The sequence below is a fragment of the Poecilia mexicana genome, unplaced genomic scaffold, assembly GCF_051168715.1.
Source record: "Poecilia mexicana isolate PSO_F unplaced genomic scaffold, ASM5116871v1 scaffold_11, whole genome shotgun sequence".
In the NCBI taxonomy this organism is placed as follows: Eukaryota; Metazoa; Chordata; class Actinopteri; order Cyprinodontiformes; family Poeciliidae; genus Poecilia; species Poecilia mexicana.
The window spans coordinates 7,734,089-7,751,469 of NW_028263380.1; the positions used below are offsets into that span (position 1 = coordinate 7,734,089).

Genomic DNA, 17,381 nt, shown 5'->3' on the forward strand with positions numbered 1-17,381 from the left:
GATAGTGTGCAAGAAAAGTATCAGAGCAGCGGCCACATAACAGTCAAAAATGCAGCTGAGAGTTGCTGATGAGTGATGTCATGTCTGGAGTATCAAACTGTGAATCAAGCACTGCTCAACCGGGTCAAAAATGGTACCATTAGAGTTTGTAGATTGAAGCTGAAATGAAGATTTATTTGGTGATTTGTCCAGTGAGCAGAAGGTGGAGGAGAAACATTGTCTGAGAGAGGTAGTTTGGATGATATAACTACATTATTTTGACATTGACCGTATTAGTTTGGTACTACTTGCTCACTGTTTGCTTACGCTTGACTACTTGCCACACATTTGGTAGGAAAAGTCTAGTCCTAATGTCAGACAATGAGGGGAGGAAAAGGTTGCGTTTCTTTTTGTACATATACGGTGGCAGTATCCTGCCAAAACAAACAAAAACCCCAACACACGACATGAGCATGGGTACGCATGTGGGAACCAGAAATTGTAAAAAAAGAAAAAAAAAATGTATAAAAATGTTTCTGCTGGTAGCAAGTTACTTCGTCATAAATGATGCAGTGAGCAGCTTGTCATTATTTAAAAAGCCATTTAACGTTGAATGATTCAACGGGGTCAGGCTGTGAGAGAGTGCTGCAGAAAGCATAACACATAATTTTAACCAATGCTCTGAGTCACCGCGGAGACCATCTTTAAACTCCTTTGGGAAATATTTGGCATGAGCTACAAAGGAAATGATGTAGTAGTGTGACCATACACAGGATTCTGGGGAAATAAACCACTCTTAATGTAGATGGATGTGCCACAACAAAGGAGTACAGTAATTACAGGTAAAAGACACCCAAAGCAGCATGAAAGTATCGCGTTACAAATTTGTCAGGAGCCAAATGCTACCGGTTTACCGTATCATGCTACAGTTCAGGTAATACCACTGGCGCCATTTCAGCTAAAGATCAATGTGAAGACTGCAGTAGCATCCTTATTGATAAATTAGACAATAAGAAAATGGTGGAGGCAAAATAACTCACTTTACAGGAGGATTACTGCTGCTGCTGCCGTTTGCTTAAGCTTGGCTATCAATTCAGAACCCATCATGGTTTAACGGTCACAGTAAAATGATTTGCAGCTCAAATCTATTTGAGCATAAACCCAATAGAAAGTTGCTCATCCGCCTTCATGTTTATTAATGCCGTCAGTTCCATTTCATGCGCTCCTTGGGATGTCCTTGACCTGAATCCAAACAGAGTAAACTGGTCTCTGTTGTTTTGGCGAGGTGGGGCGGGGGGGATGATTTTTTTTCCCCACAGATTTATTGGGGAAATTTAGGATTTTGAGAAAAAAATTCAGTTCCTCACAAAAAGACTTTAAACTTTTTCAGAATGAGACAACCGTTTATATTCCATTACGATCATGTGACATCATAGCATAAATAAATGTAAATATATAAATAAAAATTGTATGTTAGGCTGTGTCTTCCCCGGGATGTTCAGGGAAAAATTTCTTGGATACCATTTAAAGGTTCCAGAAAGTGTGGGAAATTTCTGAGGTTGTATGAATACAATGGGAATAATGTGTAAAGTTAAGCGATTGGATATTTACATATTTATATTAAACTGCTAAATATTATAACAAGCATTTATATCAAAGCATTCTGTGTATAAGTGGTGAAATTGGGATCTGGTCTGCCCCAGTGAGTGAGGGATGGTCTAATCCATTCCCAGCAGAGCCCTTTGTAGTTTGACTGACACATGGTGATTGCTGCTGTTGTAAAGCTTGACCCACCTCTCTTTCGTGGAGACGTGTTGAATGTGGAAATATAAAACACTTGTTGCTTTAACCACACTCGACCTGTGTCATCATCTGCTCTGTAATCCAGCCACTGAATAAAAACCCAGAGAAGCCAGCTGCCTTAAGAGGTCACATAATAAATACAGGTCTCCTGTGAAGGTGTCAGAAGTCTGTTTTAGCACATTAGTGAACAGAAATACACGGCTTATGGGGGGGAAATCTTACCACAGGTCAACTACTGGTCATGTTTGGCTGTATGGGACACCAGCAAGAAGGAATAAATTGCTGGAAGTAAACTATAAGAAGTCTCATATGCAGTTTGATGCGAACTACGAAAGGCGTATGGCAAACTTGTGAAGTTTTCATGTAGTTCAAAAGTGACCAGTTTTGACCTACATGAAAAACAACATCTATGGGAGAAATTAACTCACATGGTGGAGGTAGGAGAATGCTGTATGTTCACCTTTCATCAGGAGAACAACCCCTAGCCAGAGATACAATGGAACGGCCAAGTCAAAGTCCAGACCTAAATCCAATTGAGGATTTTTCTTCCAATCAGACGAATGAGATTAAATAAATAAATTCATATGATCATAGGTAATTTTGAAGAAAATTACCATTTGACATCACAGTGAAAACATGGTGGTGGCACCATCATGATTTGGGAATGCTTTAGTTTAGCAGGTTCAGGGACGTGGATACAAGGTTTATTGAAAGGTGAATGGAGTTAAATTCAGGTAAATGGAAGAAAACATGTCATAGTTGGGAAAAAGAGATTAGACTCTTAGCTCAACAGAATGAAGATTTCATATAAATCTTTAAAAACAAAACACCCTCCACATTTTTTCATATTTCATATTTTAAAACTATATATTATTTTCCATCCACTTTACATTCACATTATGTTGCGCTGGTCCATCATGTTTAAAAAAAAAAAAAAAAAAAAGACAAAAATGTGAAAAGATTCGAGGGGCATGAATATCTTTCCATGGTTCTATATACATTATGACTGACAGTTTACAAAATATAGTGAGAGATTTTAAATCCACACAATGTTTCAGCAGCTTGAAGAGCTTCCTGGAAGTCGCGCGCTGACTGGAAATAAGGTAAGTGGCGCCATTATGTGGTGTAATGCTAAATTACAGTCTGGTGGACATAATCAGATGGATAATGTATCAGCTATCTAGTAAACTGATGCGTAAAAGTTAACTTTAAGGGACTCGAAGGCGTCAGAAAATTAATTCAATTCAAATCAGAATCGTTTATAGCACCAATTCACAATTAATGTCTCGAGGAACTTTACAATAAATAATAATGTTTCAGAGAAATCATCCAACTATAGTTATCAAACAGTAGAGTAAGCTCAATTAATTGTTCAAAGTAGGAAATACAACAAATTACATCGAGTCATTTACGTGCAGATGTGAGATAAAATCCTAAAAACAACAAAGCTTTCTTCATTCTAGCCATAACATAAATTCAGATGCTCAAATGTTGATTAGGATAAATAGCTTTCTATTTTTGTAATAATAATAATAATAATAATAATAATAATAATAATAATAATAATAATAATAATAATAATAATAATAATAATAATAATAATAATAGTGATAATTCTATCAGTTTATTTTAAGCTGATTTATTTTTCTGTTTTCATTCGTGCTTCCGTTTCATCTTCAGTGACCGCGAACCTCCAAAGTCAAACTAAGCGCAACAGGCGTCATTTCTCCCACCGCGCAATTATCGCGCGCGCTGATAGCGCCTTAAACAGGGTCAGTGCGCGAGCGTCGGAGCGCAGTTACCCAGAACCGCTCTGAGTTCATGCATCACGTTTCCTGGACGGAGTTCCTGAGGGAGGGCCCGAACGGAGAGGGGAAGAGAAGCAGGCATGGGAAAGTTCTCCCCACTTTTTCCGATTACAGCGGATCTTTATAAAGAAGGCAACAGCACATTTCAAGCGGCGTAACATCAGCAGTACACAGCAGAGGGACCCGGAACCGGTGAGGAGACATAAGGCGCTTTAAGAGAGAGAAAGGTAAGAAGGTTCACCTGGATAAGAAAAAAAAATAAAATAAAAAATGCGGATGGAATTATGAGAGCATCATGAAGTGTGAGCTCTCTTTTGTCGTGATTGAATAAATGTTCTGGTTTATGTTTACAGTGAAAGGCAGGTGAAAGTTTCATTTTTGCGTTTTACTAACTTTTTTAAAGGATAATTCCAGTAGTGGGCTTGTAATAGGTGTAATTAAATACAATGTAATTGTAATAGGTGACAATGTATCTTACTTCAGTCCCTTTAGTAAATTTGAAAGTTTCAGTACTTAATTTAAAGAAATGGCTGGTTTCAATGCCTTCTTTTGCTACTGCTTTCTGAACCAGGCTCTTAGTTGTTATGTGACTTTTTGGTGATTGATCATAACTTGACTTTTTTAAATATAGTTTTGGCAAACTACATTACTGGTATAAACATACACAAAGTTTTCACAAAGCTGTGCTTTCAAAACGAACATTTTCTATCACTGGTATTTCTCTATAAGTCCTTTTAGGGACATGTCAAAAAGAAAGTAAGGCTCACATTGTAATTTTTATTTCAATTTCTCACCAGATTACATGTGTAAATGCACCATTCCTACAGGCTTCACCAGAATAACCTACAAATAATTTTGTGTAAAACCTAGAAGCAGCCAGAAGATTTTGTTTTTACATGTTTTTTTTTCTTTTGTTTTTATTGTAAGATGAACTTTTGCCATGCTGTGTTTTTAATGTTAAACCAGTGACGTCTGTAAGACCGAAACAAGAAACAATTGAGGCTCCAAACCGCCTAAACCTACATGTCAAAATGTTTGTACAGTTTAATATCCAGCTATTAAAATGACAGGAAATGTGTCTGAAGTGGGTTGCAAGAAATGGTAATAGAGAAACATAAACTTTTTCAGCATTTAGGTTTGTATGTCATTTATCTTTTCTTTTGACCAGGATTGTTACTGATGTGTGTTTACAACTGTTTACAATTTTAAGCAACTGTTACATTGCTTAAAATTAAACATCAGTTAATAAAAGCTTTCGAGAGTGTAATTTTTTTACACATTTTTTATTGTAAGAGGAACTGTTATCATGTTGTGTAATAGAGTGTAATTTTAAAGCAACATTACCAAACACCACTATGTGTCACTACTCACTACATACCACAGGAATTATTTATTAAAACCATTAAAGTGTTTCAAAGTGTCTGGAGGTTTTTGAAAAGATTACAAAACTACTGAGCCCCAACAGTTGAAAGTCATTTAACTGGAAGCCAGAGAAAGAGCTATAGGTACATTTTCTCCAGCTTTTTTAAATCATGGTTGTCTGTCCCTCCCCCACCTGTTGCTATACACTGCTACTCAGCTAGTTTAGATGCTACTATTTACTTGTTGTGGATTATTTTGGGATTCTTTCCTGGGAACAAAAGAGTTGTGAATGCCATAAATATAGGGAGCAACTATAAACAAAGATGTTTAAATGGATATAGTGTTAATATTAAGGTGTGCGACAGTTAATTCTATAATTTTATTCAAGCAAAAGGAATTATATCACTTTTACTGATGTAGCATATCAAAACAATAAATAATATAGGTATTATTGGAAGAGCAATAATATTTTATGTAATTTCAGTAGAAGCAGGATCACTTTACACTTTAATTTTGTGTTAACTCAGTGATACTGTAATATTTTCATTTAGGCTTAGTATACTTATTACACTCATACCAGCCTACTCATAGGTACATTGTCAGCAAGTTCCTCATGTGAATTTTCCCAGGAACAGCAAAGTTACTACAATATTATGGTATCCAAGTTGTTTGGCAGCCCATTGTCTCCTCATCCTGTCATAGGAGTTTTTATTTTCACATATGAAGAGTTATTTCTTCCCTGAGATGGAAGAAATAACATAAAAACATTAATAGCATAAACAAATAGGCAAGCATCACAGCAAAGCCTGAACTCCCCCACACAGGATGTTTATTCAGATGCGTGTGTGTGCGTGCGTGTGTGTGTGTGTGTGTGTTGCCCTTTGAGCAAGCTGCTGTGTCATTCAACAATGTCCAACATCCTCCGTTTCCTAACCTCCTCACAGGTCAGGACAATACTTTATTGAATTCAGCCACAGTACGCCGCGTTACACGTTACTTACCCTCATTACCTGACTCACCAAACGCATAAACGGCCAGTAGTCATGTTCTGTAAAAAGGAATAACGGCCTCTCTTTGGACGGGTCCTTCAAAGGTTAGTCGTAAACAGTTGCAGCGCTCCCTACTCCCGCTCAAATAAAATGCTAAGTTTAGTGCCATATGTTTTTGTTTTAGTTGTTTTTAGTGTATGGAAGCTTTACTCCTCTGCATCTCGATGAAGAGGGCCCGGAGCCCCCCGAGAACAGTGTGAGCTCATGGAAGAACTAATAAGGCACCGCCGCCAGATACGCACGCTCTTTCGTGGAGAAGGAACCATTATGCTGAAAAGGTTGGAGAAAATTAGCTCGTTTGTTACTTACAGAATAAAACAACCCGCTGCCTTTTTTGTTGTTTTTGTTTTTTTGTTTGTTTTTTTCTCGAAAACCGGTGAGAATTCTGTCATGGAAATAAAATGTACCAATTAAAATGTAATTGGTACATTTTCAAGCCAGTTCTCGCGTCGTATCTGGGCTGCGTCCCCTTAAAAATTAAACTCCAGCAACAAATGCAACACATCTTGCATGTAAAAGGATATTGTCCACTTACATCTAATTGGTTAATCCAATTTCTTTTGCGCCCCCTCCACCACCCCCACTCAGATATTAGTCCAAAAAAGCTTTTACTGTCCATGGTTTCAAAGTTTGTCTTCACCCCACACGTAGTCAGGATTTAGGACCCACATGCCGATTTTAGAACCTCTTTGAGAAAAAAAAAAACCCCAAAAAACATTCCACTGGAAAGTTTTGCATGCTGTAAAAATAGCCATAAGTTGGAATGTTTTCAGATGCATTTCAGAATATATGCATTTGGTGCATTTAGTGTATTTTTTACCCAAGTAGACTCTCTCCCCCCCCTCCCAAATTAAACTTAGAACCATTACCTTTTCGAGGCTTTACTGTGTCAGTGTTTATGTCCGTCATTACCTGTAAGCGTTGTATTCTTTGAACTTTGCTCCAGCATGGGGTTCTGAACAATGTTGAATGGGTTGCTCTGTGTAAGTTGTAGCCCGGTCCTCGTTGCGGTAGAACATCCCCCACGCAACGACTCCAGGGGTTCCTGTAATGAAGGGATTCTCAGTCTCTGGGGTTCTTAACAAACAGTCTTTGTTGAAAGTGAGCTTTTCAATTTGGCACTCTGCATTCCCATGCTCCACATGTCTTTTATATTCCTCTCAATAGTTTGTGTGCCTTTAAATGCGCAGCACTATGTGTTTTCCAGGAACATAGTACTGTTTTATAGCACAATCAAGTAACTATGTTAACTTTGGTTATAAAGATGCTATATGCCTTAAAAGAAATGTGACTTTCTGCTTTGACGCCTTCAAATTGGGCCTCCGCCTCACAACAGCGCTCCTCTATTAACTTTGTAGCAACGTTTTTCCCCGGCGTTGCACTGAGAAGCAGCTCGTATGTTGAGCTCAGCAGATGTGCAGTTCCACTAGTTCTTTGCTAACTGCTGCTGGCTAGTCTGAAGGAGCTGAGCTGAGCGGAGGAGTTGCGACTCGGGCTGCTCTGTGTGGTGGAAGTTTGGTAGCTAAGAAGCCGCAGCTCAGAGGGGAGATTTGTCCTCAAGAGGTGTTTTTTCACAGCTGGACGGTTGCCGTGGAGATTAAAGGATTTCTCAAACGTGCATAAAAGAATTGAGGCAACACTCCACGTGCGCTTTTGATGAGGGAATAACATTGTAGCAAAGTTGATTTTACATGATGCTGCCACTTTAAAGTATCCCATTAAACCCTCCCTCCACTAATTTCCCATTATTATATCAATCATTTGTTGTTTTCCAAGTCTGTTTTTTCCCAGATTTGTTTGAGGGTCTGAAACTTGTGTGAAATAAAAGCAAACACAGCAGAAATGTGAAAGGAGCAAAACCTTTTTCACAGCTTCGTGTAAAGATGATGATGTCACAGCCAGTCATTGTATACAAAGCAAATTGTTCTCTATGCGAAAAGCCTCTCTAGTGGAAATTTGTTGAAAGGACAAATGGCTGTTTATTGGCAATCGGAAAAGAAAACCTAAAGTGAGCACTCTTACTTTTGCCCAACAATCCTTTCTACACTGGAAAAATAGACAAGCTTAGTGAAAATAAACAGGTGAAAGGAGTAGATTTAGATTTAGCCCATTGTGAAACATTCTCTCAATTTGAAACACTTGTTGCCCTGAAATTATGTAAATCTTGGCTTCAAGAAAAGGAACAGCCACAGGCTGCAGGATGTTGACACGACACAGTTCATGTCACTGGCAAAACAAACAGCTGTAACACAGTCGGTCGCAAGATCATCAAAGCAACTTTGCCAGATTAAAGTGAGTTTGGGCCGGCCAAAGAGTTCTTTTAAATCCCTAGGTAGGTTGCCGGTCTGATACAGCTGCAACCTGCAGCTCTCAGACAGCATTTCTTATATCTTTCTTCTGCTTTCAACTTATGAAGTTATATTAGAGTGACAAACTATGCTGTCAGTACATTCAGTTTGCTTTGCCAATTATGCATTGATGCCAGAGTTTTATGATCACTCTTAAAGCATTTTTCGATGCTTTGTCGACGAATGTGCTCATTTACAGATATAAAACTGGAAATAACTGGTGTGAGTCGCTATCCTTAACAAGTGAAATGGAAAAGTAGTAAAAAAAATTATTATACATAAACTTTGGATCTCAGTCATGTTAACCACAGTTTTATATAAGCAGGACGTCTTGTCCCCATTACTTGGTTTGACTTAGCAGGCAGATTTAAAAAGTCAGGAGCTATTATCATGTTGAGGGTCTGGTTCGCTGCCAAGAGGATTTTTGTTTGCAGATGATTGAAACTTGGCCACAGTTGGGTGTTCTAACAGGACAAAGATCCCAAACACACATCAGTTTTTTTTTTTTTTTTAAGGGATAATCATAATATTAAGCTTCTGGAATGCTACAAACCTGGCATGGCCATCGCCTTTCTGCGTTATTCTGCACAATTCTAATCTCTCTTTACAGCTCAGACTGAGATTTCTCCCATTCACTTGGATTCCTCCAAGTGAATGGGAGATTATCAAACAGAAGGAGAAGTTGCAAACGATGATGTCAATTTTCTGCGCTGTTCTAGTCTGCCTGTAGATTTTAGCAATGGCAACACTTATCCAAATATTAGTAGGCGTGCAATCAACAATATTCATTCCCATTGTTATATTGGTAACATTATCTCTGAGGGGAGTTGGCTAAATAAATTTAAATTGGGAATAAAAATATTTTTCCTGCTTTAAAAAGTATCTTCTTTCAGTACATTTATTCGTAGTTTTTGGGTTAATTTTGATTTTCTAATGTGTCTCATTGCCTCCTTTCTATAATCTGTCCCTCTCAGGAGCAGAGGATGTCCAGAGCTGACTGGTCCTTCCTGGAACACCTGCTGGAGGAGGGCCAAGAGTACTCAACTGCTATTGGCCGGATCTGGCTCACCGTACTCTTCCTGTTTCGCATTCTGGTCCTGGGAACAGCTGCTGAGTCGGCGTGGGATGACGAGCAAGCCGATTTCGTCTGCAACACGAAGCAGCCCGGTTGCACTTCCGTGTGCTACGACAAAGCCTTCCCCATATCCCACTTCCGCTACTTTGTCCTCCAGGTCATCTTCGTCTCGACTCCTTCCATCTTCTATTATGGATACGTGGCCATCAGAGGTGGGAAGGACCCAAAAGAGGGCAAAGGTGAAAGTGGGAGTAAAAAATGTGAAACTGTGAAAGAAAGGGAGGATACCAGCGTGACTAAAGAGACTGCAGAGCAGAAAGAGAAAGAAAACAGTTGTGGGAAAGGGATAGCGCCTAAAAAGGCATCTAGTGAAGCTCCGAAACTGAAAGGGAGGCTTCTGAGGGCGTATGCGTTCAGCATCCTCCTGAAGGTCCTCTTGGAGGCGGGATTTATCGCCGGACTTTGGTTCCTTTATGACGGTTTCTTCATTGCAGCCAAGTTTGAGTGCACGAGATTCCCGTGTCCTCATACGGTGGACTGCTTTGTCTCTCGGCCCACGGAGAAGACCATCTTCACTGTCTACTCTCAGGTGATAGCCGGCATCTCCCTTTTGCTCAACCTGATTGAACTCATCCATCTATTGATCCTAGCCTTTTCCTATCGCCTGGAGAAGTGGGATGAGGACTGCCTACCTCTAAGAGAGCAGGTACAAGTAACTCCAGCACTACGAATGGAGACGCCCCAGATTTATAACACCAGCAGGGACATCAGCATCCCCACACAGGGTAGGGAGGCTAAATTACCGGGCAACCCCTGCGAAAGCTACGCCGAAACGGTAATAGAAGTGAACTGGGATGCAGGAGAGACCGGGGATAACTTGCTTCCAAGCTACATGAATTGCATGAAATCCACTGGAAAAGCAAGCTCCAAAAGATGCAGTCATCCGAAACATTCAGATCAAACAGGGACGGATATGAAAGGTGCCCATAAGGGACATGCAAAAAAACAGAAACAATATGTTTGATGGTAGCTCGGTGTACTTTTTTTCCCTTTGGTTTTTGACGTTTCTGCACATGACACTTAACAAACAGGAGTGCACAGTTTGAAGGAAAGCAGTATAACAACCACTGCACTGTGAACTCCATGCCTCAGAGGCACAGACATTTGCAGGTTGTTTTTTTTTTGATAAACAAATCTATTCAGAATGAAGCATTTTGAGAACACTGCCAAAGGCGAAATAAAAATGTGACTCCATAATGAGATTTAAGTCATAAGATGCCTTCCTGCTAGGTTTAATAGCAAAGTGATGTGGAAAAAACAAGCCGAGGGGTCTGGCAAAGGGAGCTACTAAGTGTTTATGCAAGGAAATTTAGATTTAAACGTACTCTTCTGAGATTTGCACTGAAACCCCAAGAGTCTTCTGGAACTTTGCTCTCTCCTAATGGATTTGTGCTCTCTGTGGAATGCACTGGTCTCCGGACCCTGCTCGGCTCCCAGAAGGATAATTGCGGCATGGATGAAGGCACGCATGCATGCACGCACACAATATGCTCGTCTCCTTTCGCCCAGTGAGTTCCGGTCAATCAAAAGTTGGAGATGTGGCCTTGGAAGGCGAGGGGGTTTCGGGGGGGAAGTGGGAAGAGAAGCCAAAAGATTGGGATTTGTGGGATGGAGCAACAGTAATGGTGACCATAGCATTTCAGCTATGAAGAGACTGGAGGAAGTGACCGCGTTGCATGTGATAGCATTAATGTGAACCTACAGCTGGAAACTTCAATAAGCAATAGCTGCAGAGCCGTCCAGAAATACACCTCTTTGCAATTTGTTGTTCAACAACCACAAACGTCAATGTTGGGATTTTATTGATTTGACCTATATATATATATATACATTAAAAAAAACGATGCAGTTTTGAGTACCCTGAACACAGCATCCCCATAGTAAAACAAGGTGGTGGTAGTTTTTTAAGTGTCTTACAAGTTTTTCTCGAGGATTTCAATGTGTTTCGCTCCATCTGTCAGAAAAGCACTCCCACAGCATAAGGCTACCAACACCATGTGTCAAAATGTGGTGTGTTCAGGGTAATAAAAACCACATATCCTTCTTTTTGTTAACATCACATTCATGCACTCATATGTAGGTCTGCCTCATTTAATCCCAATAAAATACACTGAGGCTCGGGGTTGCAGAGCAATACAATGCCAAAAAGGTTTTTTTTTTACTTTTGTTCTGTGGAACTCAAATCCAGTAATTGCCCATTGAATGGACATAAAGCGGTACAGAAATGTACAAATTCAATGAAAGAGATTGGTTGAATTATTTGGACAAATGTATTTAAATGTAATTTTTATAGTGTTGTAAAGTAATCCTGGTCATAATATTTATTATTTTTTGAAAAACAACAATAAAAACAAGAATTATTCATCATTTTGATGTCAGTTCATAATAAAGTCTAAGGGACACAATTTAATTTTGGACCATTTATTCACTTCTGAAGTTCAAGTTGATCTCTTGTGTTTATGCCCCCCCCCAGCCCCCCCAAAAAAAAACATTTTACAGAATGAGATTTTTTATTTGGAAAAGTCGTTGTTTCTTTGTCCAGCAATACACTTTATGTCATCCAAGCGTTGTTGCTAACGCAGAGAAAATGAATCCCTCATGCCAGCAGGATAAATAATAGAAACAAAGATATGGAAGAGTATTTCACGATAGCATCAGTGCAGCTTGCCAAGGGAACCAGTGGAGGGAAATAACTTTGATTTAATGTCTGTTTTCTAATCAGGGGGTTATGGCTTCGCAGTGAAAAGAGAGCATCACTCATACGGCACCATAAGCTTGCACAAGCCGTAGCGGCTCTATGTGCTCTATTTAATTTCCCCTGGAGAAGCCGGGCTCTTAATGCTTTTTTTTTTTCTTCTTCTTCTTTTCTCATGTAGAGCAACTGATAAAACCCAGAAGTCAGCGCCTTCAACAAAAGTTCCTTCTTGTGTTCTGATACATTAAGGTGATATTTCTTTTCAGCGGTATACAGCACCTCCATTACCAGTTGGCGTGATGATAAGCAATTTTTATGGCAGGAAAAGGGATTAATAGAAAAATTTAAGGGAACCTGGTTTTTGGAACAGCTTCAACTTTAGGAGTGGTCAAAGTAAACAAAAAAAACTGGAACAAGCAGTGAAATCATTTATTTCCCTGTGGGTTACCATGGTTTTCTCTTCCAATAACGATAGGAATGAGACGCCTCAACCTTTAGAGGAATGTGTTTTTTTTTTTATCACACGCCCTTGTTGGGGACAAATGTGCACGTTCCGCTGAGGAAGCAACGGCTACGGGGTTCAGTCCATGCCGCGTGTCAAAACTGTTCTGGCATTTGCGAGCGGTTCTGTTATCTCCACTTTCCATTGTGTGCGCATGCGTCGGCCTCTGTGTTTTCAGCGAAAAGCCGTAGGGGTCAAGGAACACATTGCGGAGGGCAACCCGCCAGTGCCAGGCGAAGCCAGCAGCAAATCTGCAGACGAGCCTTTTGCATAATCTGTTCTTTTAAATTATAAACAAAAAAAATTTAAAAAAATAGGTGGCTTCTATTCTTTTTCACAGACTAAATATTCCACCACCGTTCAGTAACTTTCAGGTTGACTGAAGTGACTCTTGATCATCTGCTTCTCCCACTGACAAGTCCAAGAAACTTCACAACCCACTACGAGTGTGTAGAAAGGGTTTGGTTCCTTCTTCAGAACAATGGAGCATTAATAAAGCTTTTCAGCCATCACTGGTTTGATTATCTGCTTTGTCTAGACTGTTTCCCTTCCTCAACGCAACCGTTCAGGGCAAAAAAATGTTTAAGGAGTGCCTTAGAAAAAGCTAATAAAACAGAGACCTTTGCTTGTGTAAAGCTGTGAAAAATGCACAAACTAAAGTCAACTTTTTTCTTTTTCAGCAAATATCCATAAAGTTATTCCCAGGGAACATCAGAGATCAGATGCCACTGTGACTCTACTTCCTGACATTGTTGGAGTCACAGTGGATCCATTTCCTCAATTTATCCAATGAAAATAAATGAAGCCCATCAGGCCTTTTTCTTTTAAAAAAAACATTTCAGTTCTTGTGAAGTGAAAGGAACATGTTTTCATTTTAGAAACTCAAAAAGCAGAAGCCTGGAGGACTTTTACTGAACCTGTCCAAGTCAACGTTTTGTAGATCCATCTTTTCACATCCACCAACCTTGAACTTGAACTTTCTTTGCAGTATGTCTCTACCAGGCAAGATTTCTGCTTGTTCTTTTTTTTGCAAAACGGTTAAAGATCAAACAGGTTTGATGGGAAGAGTCTGTTAACATCAATTTGAAAGTTACTGGCTAATAAACCACACCATTGTAACTTTGGCTGTGTGTTCAGCTATAAAAACTGGTAACAGATCTGAAAGTGTTTTAATTCCCAGGTGAAACAACAGCTAAAGCAAAAACAAATGTATTCCAGCTTATGTTGTTGAGGAGATTTTTCTAATATGCATTTTCATGTAATTAGTCAGAAACTTAATGCAAGTGTCGGTGTGTGGGTGTCACAGACAGGAATCTTTCATTTTTAACTTTCCTGTCTTTTAAAAAAGGTCCAACAGATGGTTCTGGGTTAGAAAATTAGTCTGTGGCTAGAAAACCTACAGACAAAACAACAGTTGCTTTGTTTTCAACATGCAACACTGTTTTAATGTGCCGTCCTTGATCAAATAAGCTTCAACTGAATTGCGCTGCTTTAAGGTTAAGTAAGGTTTATTTTCAAGACTTAAGACATTATTTAACCATACTTAAATTGAACTAATAGTTCAAGGAAAAGACATAGGCATTGATATTTGCAGATGTCCTTCATTGTTTATCCTTAAACTCTTTCTTTTCATTTTGAGTTGGTCACTTAGTGATATAGTGAATCACAATCTCGAGAATTTACACAGGGGCATTGCTGAAACAATGTACAACATTAAGTAGGTGTCATAATTCCTGCCTGTCATACAAAGTAAAACTTCAACTTATTTCTGAAGGCTGTAGTGGTTAGGTAAAAACGTGCCCATGTGAACTCAGAAAGGGCTGGCATGATTTCACCTCAAAAACTCAAATTTTTTCCTGATCCACAAGGACCTAACTGGCCTTCAAATAGCAGCTGCAGGGTAGACAAGGTCAGGAAAGTTATGTAAAAATCTGTATTTTTGGATCAAGTCGGAGCTCGGGCTCAGTGGCATTGCATGGGGCCGCTCTCTATGATTTATTGTTTACGCTGCGCAGAGCTCATTTGAGGAAAAGGCAGACATGTGCCAACTCCTTTTGTTTGCCCTGACATCCGTTCAAACAACGCACGAGAACGGATTTGTCTGTATCCATAACAGTCTCCCGTCCGTGCACCGTGCCTTTCATTTGGGTTCATTTGCGATTCATGGAATAACAAACCGAAAAGCCTTTCGCCGATCTCTAAATTTAACTGCTGGGACAGGAAGTGAGTTTGTATCTGTTTCCTTTTCCAGTATTGTTGCTCCCTGGGGGGATTGGTGGTCAGGGATTGTTTCACATGACAATGGTGCTGTGGTGGGTATCCCAGTATTATTTTGCTTTTTGTTCCCCTGTGTTTTCCTCACCAAGTGCTGTAGTTGTAGTTGCACTACTTTCTGCTGGCCTGCCCCAGAATCTCAATGAAGGACATTGTTTTTGTGTTGTTGTACCTTTAGAAAATGTGAAAAGATGCAACGGCCAAGGATACTTTTGCAAGGCGCTGTAGCTTGAAGTGTTAACATCTGCAAATAATTACCGTTTTAATGTGTAGGAATAATTTATTGCAAAAGGGAACGCTTGGGGGGGGGGCAGGACCCACACACCTCATTTTTAACATTCAAAGCCGTGTAGCGCCAGTAGACTAAAATGTGCTTGTAATTATGACTCTCGGGTGCATCTAGGATCCGAATATTCTGCTGGAGCACTTTCAGATTAGGTAAGCAATGATTAATTTGCAATACGCTGAAGTGGAAGTGTTCCCCTACCAGCCCCTTTTCCTGGTAAACACTGATATTACATCAATGCTCCAAACCTCAGAACACTTGCATCGTGAATTAGTTAAAAAAAAAAAAGCACACTAACGAGCAATTTTCAGCTGGCTTTACGATGTAATAGTCCTTTAAGATATGGTTTCTTGTATTTTGTTTACAAAGAAAAGGAACACATGCTATTAAATTGCTTGCATAGTTATTAGAGAAGATGAAAAACTGAGAAATCTCCTGAAGTAAATAAAGTACATGCCAACTTTTTTTGCAAAAAGTTGGCATGTAAGAAAGAATGTTACTTTGCTGGAGAAGAGACTGTATCTTTAATTTTGACCCAAGTTCTCAATGAGTGGTAAAGCTAGTTTTCTTCATTAGTAAGATGTTGCTGTAATGTGGACCTAATTAGCAAAAATCAAAAGTCGGTCAAGAATGTTAATCTTTGTTTCCAACAGAACAATCTTCAAAATATAGAGAAAACTCTCACAAATTCTTGTCCAAACTTAAACTAGATGGACCAGAAAGAACAAAGCACTTTGACTTTCACCAAACAGAAAGAGTTGCAATGAAATATTTCAGATCAAAGCATATTTCCAGACCTACATCCAGTTGAGATTCTCTTCCAGAAAAAGTATTTTAAACTTTTTATTTTATTTTTATCTTGATTCTTCATCCAGAGCTTGAGCTATTCACAAAAAATAATGATGACAAATACTCCGTCTCTGGATGTCCAAGATCATATGATATATAAATTTCTGTGCTGCAATAAAAGCTTCCCAACAAAAATACACAAACATATTTGCGAATTTTCTAACTTGACATCGGCTGACTGGCAGTTTACTCTGTAGCCTATAGATTTGGAAAATAATTTTTTTGCTAAAAAAAAAAAAAAAAAAAAGCCTAGGAAAGCTTGGAACTGGATTTGCTCAAACATTTGTCTCTTATAAGAACTCACTGCATTTACTGTCACAGGGATGACATTGAAAGTTGCCTTTAACATTTTATTGCTACATATGAGTATCTTTGAAGGAGACAGATTAAAGTTTTAATTTAAAGTAAGGACTTTGTTATGAAGACAGACATTTTCACTTCTCAGGTCCACAGACATAAAGCTGTCCATGTGTGTGTAGCTACGGTATCTAATAAAAGGATGCGGTGCCCGTCCAGGAGGCAGACGGTTCTATTGTTCATGCGACACTTTGGAACACAGTCTCCAGTCTGTCCATTCAGGATGTTGGATTGAACCTTCTTGAGCAGATTGAAATAAAAAAAGGCCAGCCAGCATCACCCACACCCATTATCCCCATCATCCAGCAGGAACAATGGCCACAGCCCCCCCCTCCTTTCCCGGGAACCTCGGCCCTCCGTTCCCACAGTACCGTCCCGTTCTGAGGAGCCGGAGGGCCATTGTTACGCGGGATGACCTGTCCTCCGATTGTTCCCAGGAGGACACACACACACACACACTTTTCATACAGCGCGCTCACTGTAACTCCCAGCACTACCTCTGCATCTTCACTTTGTGTGTTTTTTTTTTTTTTTTGTTTTTTTTTTAACAGAAACTTCCTCCAGCCTACGGTAATTGCTTCTTCAAACGTGTCTCACCCAGAGTCGCCGGCGTGGAGTGGGCCATTTCGCTGATAGCGAACATAAGAGCAGAGAAGAAAAAGCTGGAGATGGCTGCAGATAGCACAGTATTTACCACTGTGGTGCCAGTGGAAGTCTGGGCTTCATGATCTCTACCTATTTCACAAGCTGGCAGGGTAATGTAGCAGAACGTATCCTGGCACACTAGAAAGGCTGCAGACCACTTTTATTTTATTACCACAGGACTAGTCTGGGACCAACTTTTAAAACCTCGAACAGTGGGATCAGTTCTGTTGCTTATTTGTCTCATTTGTCTGATTCAGCCTGTGACTAATTCCAGTTAGTTTTTATTTTC

At 39.6% G+C, this 17,381-nt stretch overlaps 1 protein-coding gene across 1 annotated transcript; it reads left to right on the forward strand.

Annotated features, from left to right (window-relative positions):
• Positions 1-3,506: 3,506 nt before the first annotated feature.
• Positions 3,507-11,894, forward strand: gja4 (gap junction protein alpha 4). The gene is made up of 2 exons (XM_014987352.2): positions 3,507-3,817; positions 9,324-11,894. The coding sequence occupies exon 2, from the start codon at positions 9,333-9,335 to the stop codon at positions 10,446-10,448; it is 1,116 nt and encodes a 371-aa protein (XP_014842838.1). The 5' UTR covers positions 3,507-3,817; positions 9,324-9,332; the 3' UTR covers positions 10,449-11,894.
• The last annotated feature ends 5,487 nt before the right edge of the window (positions 11,895-17,381 follow it).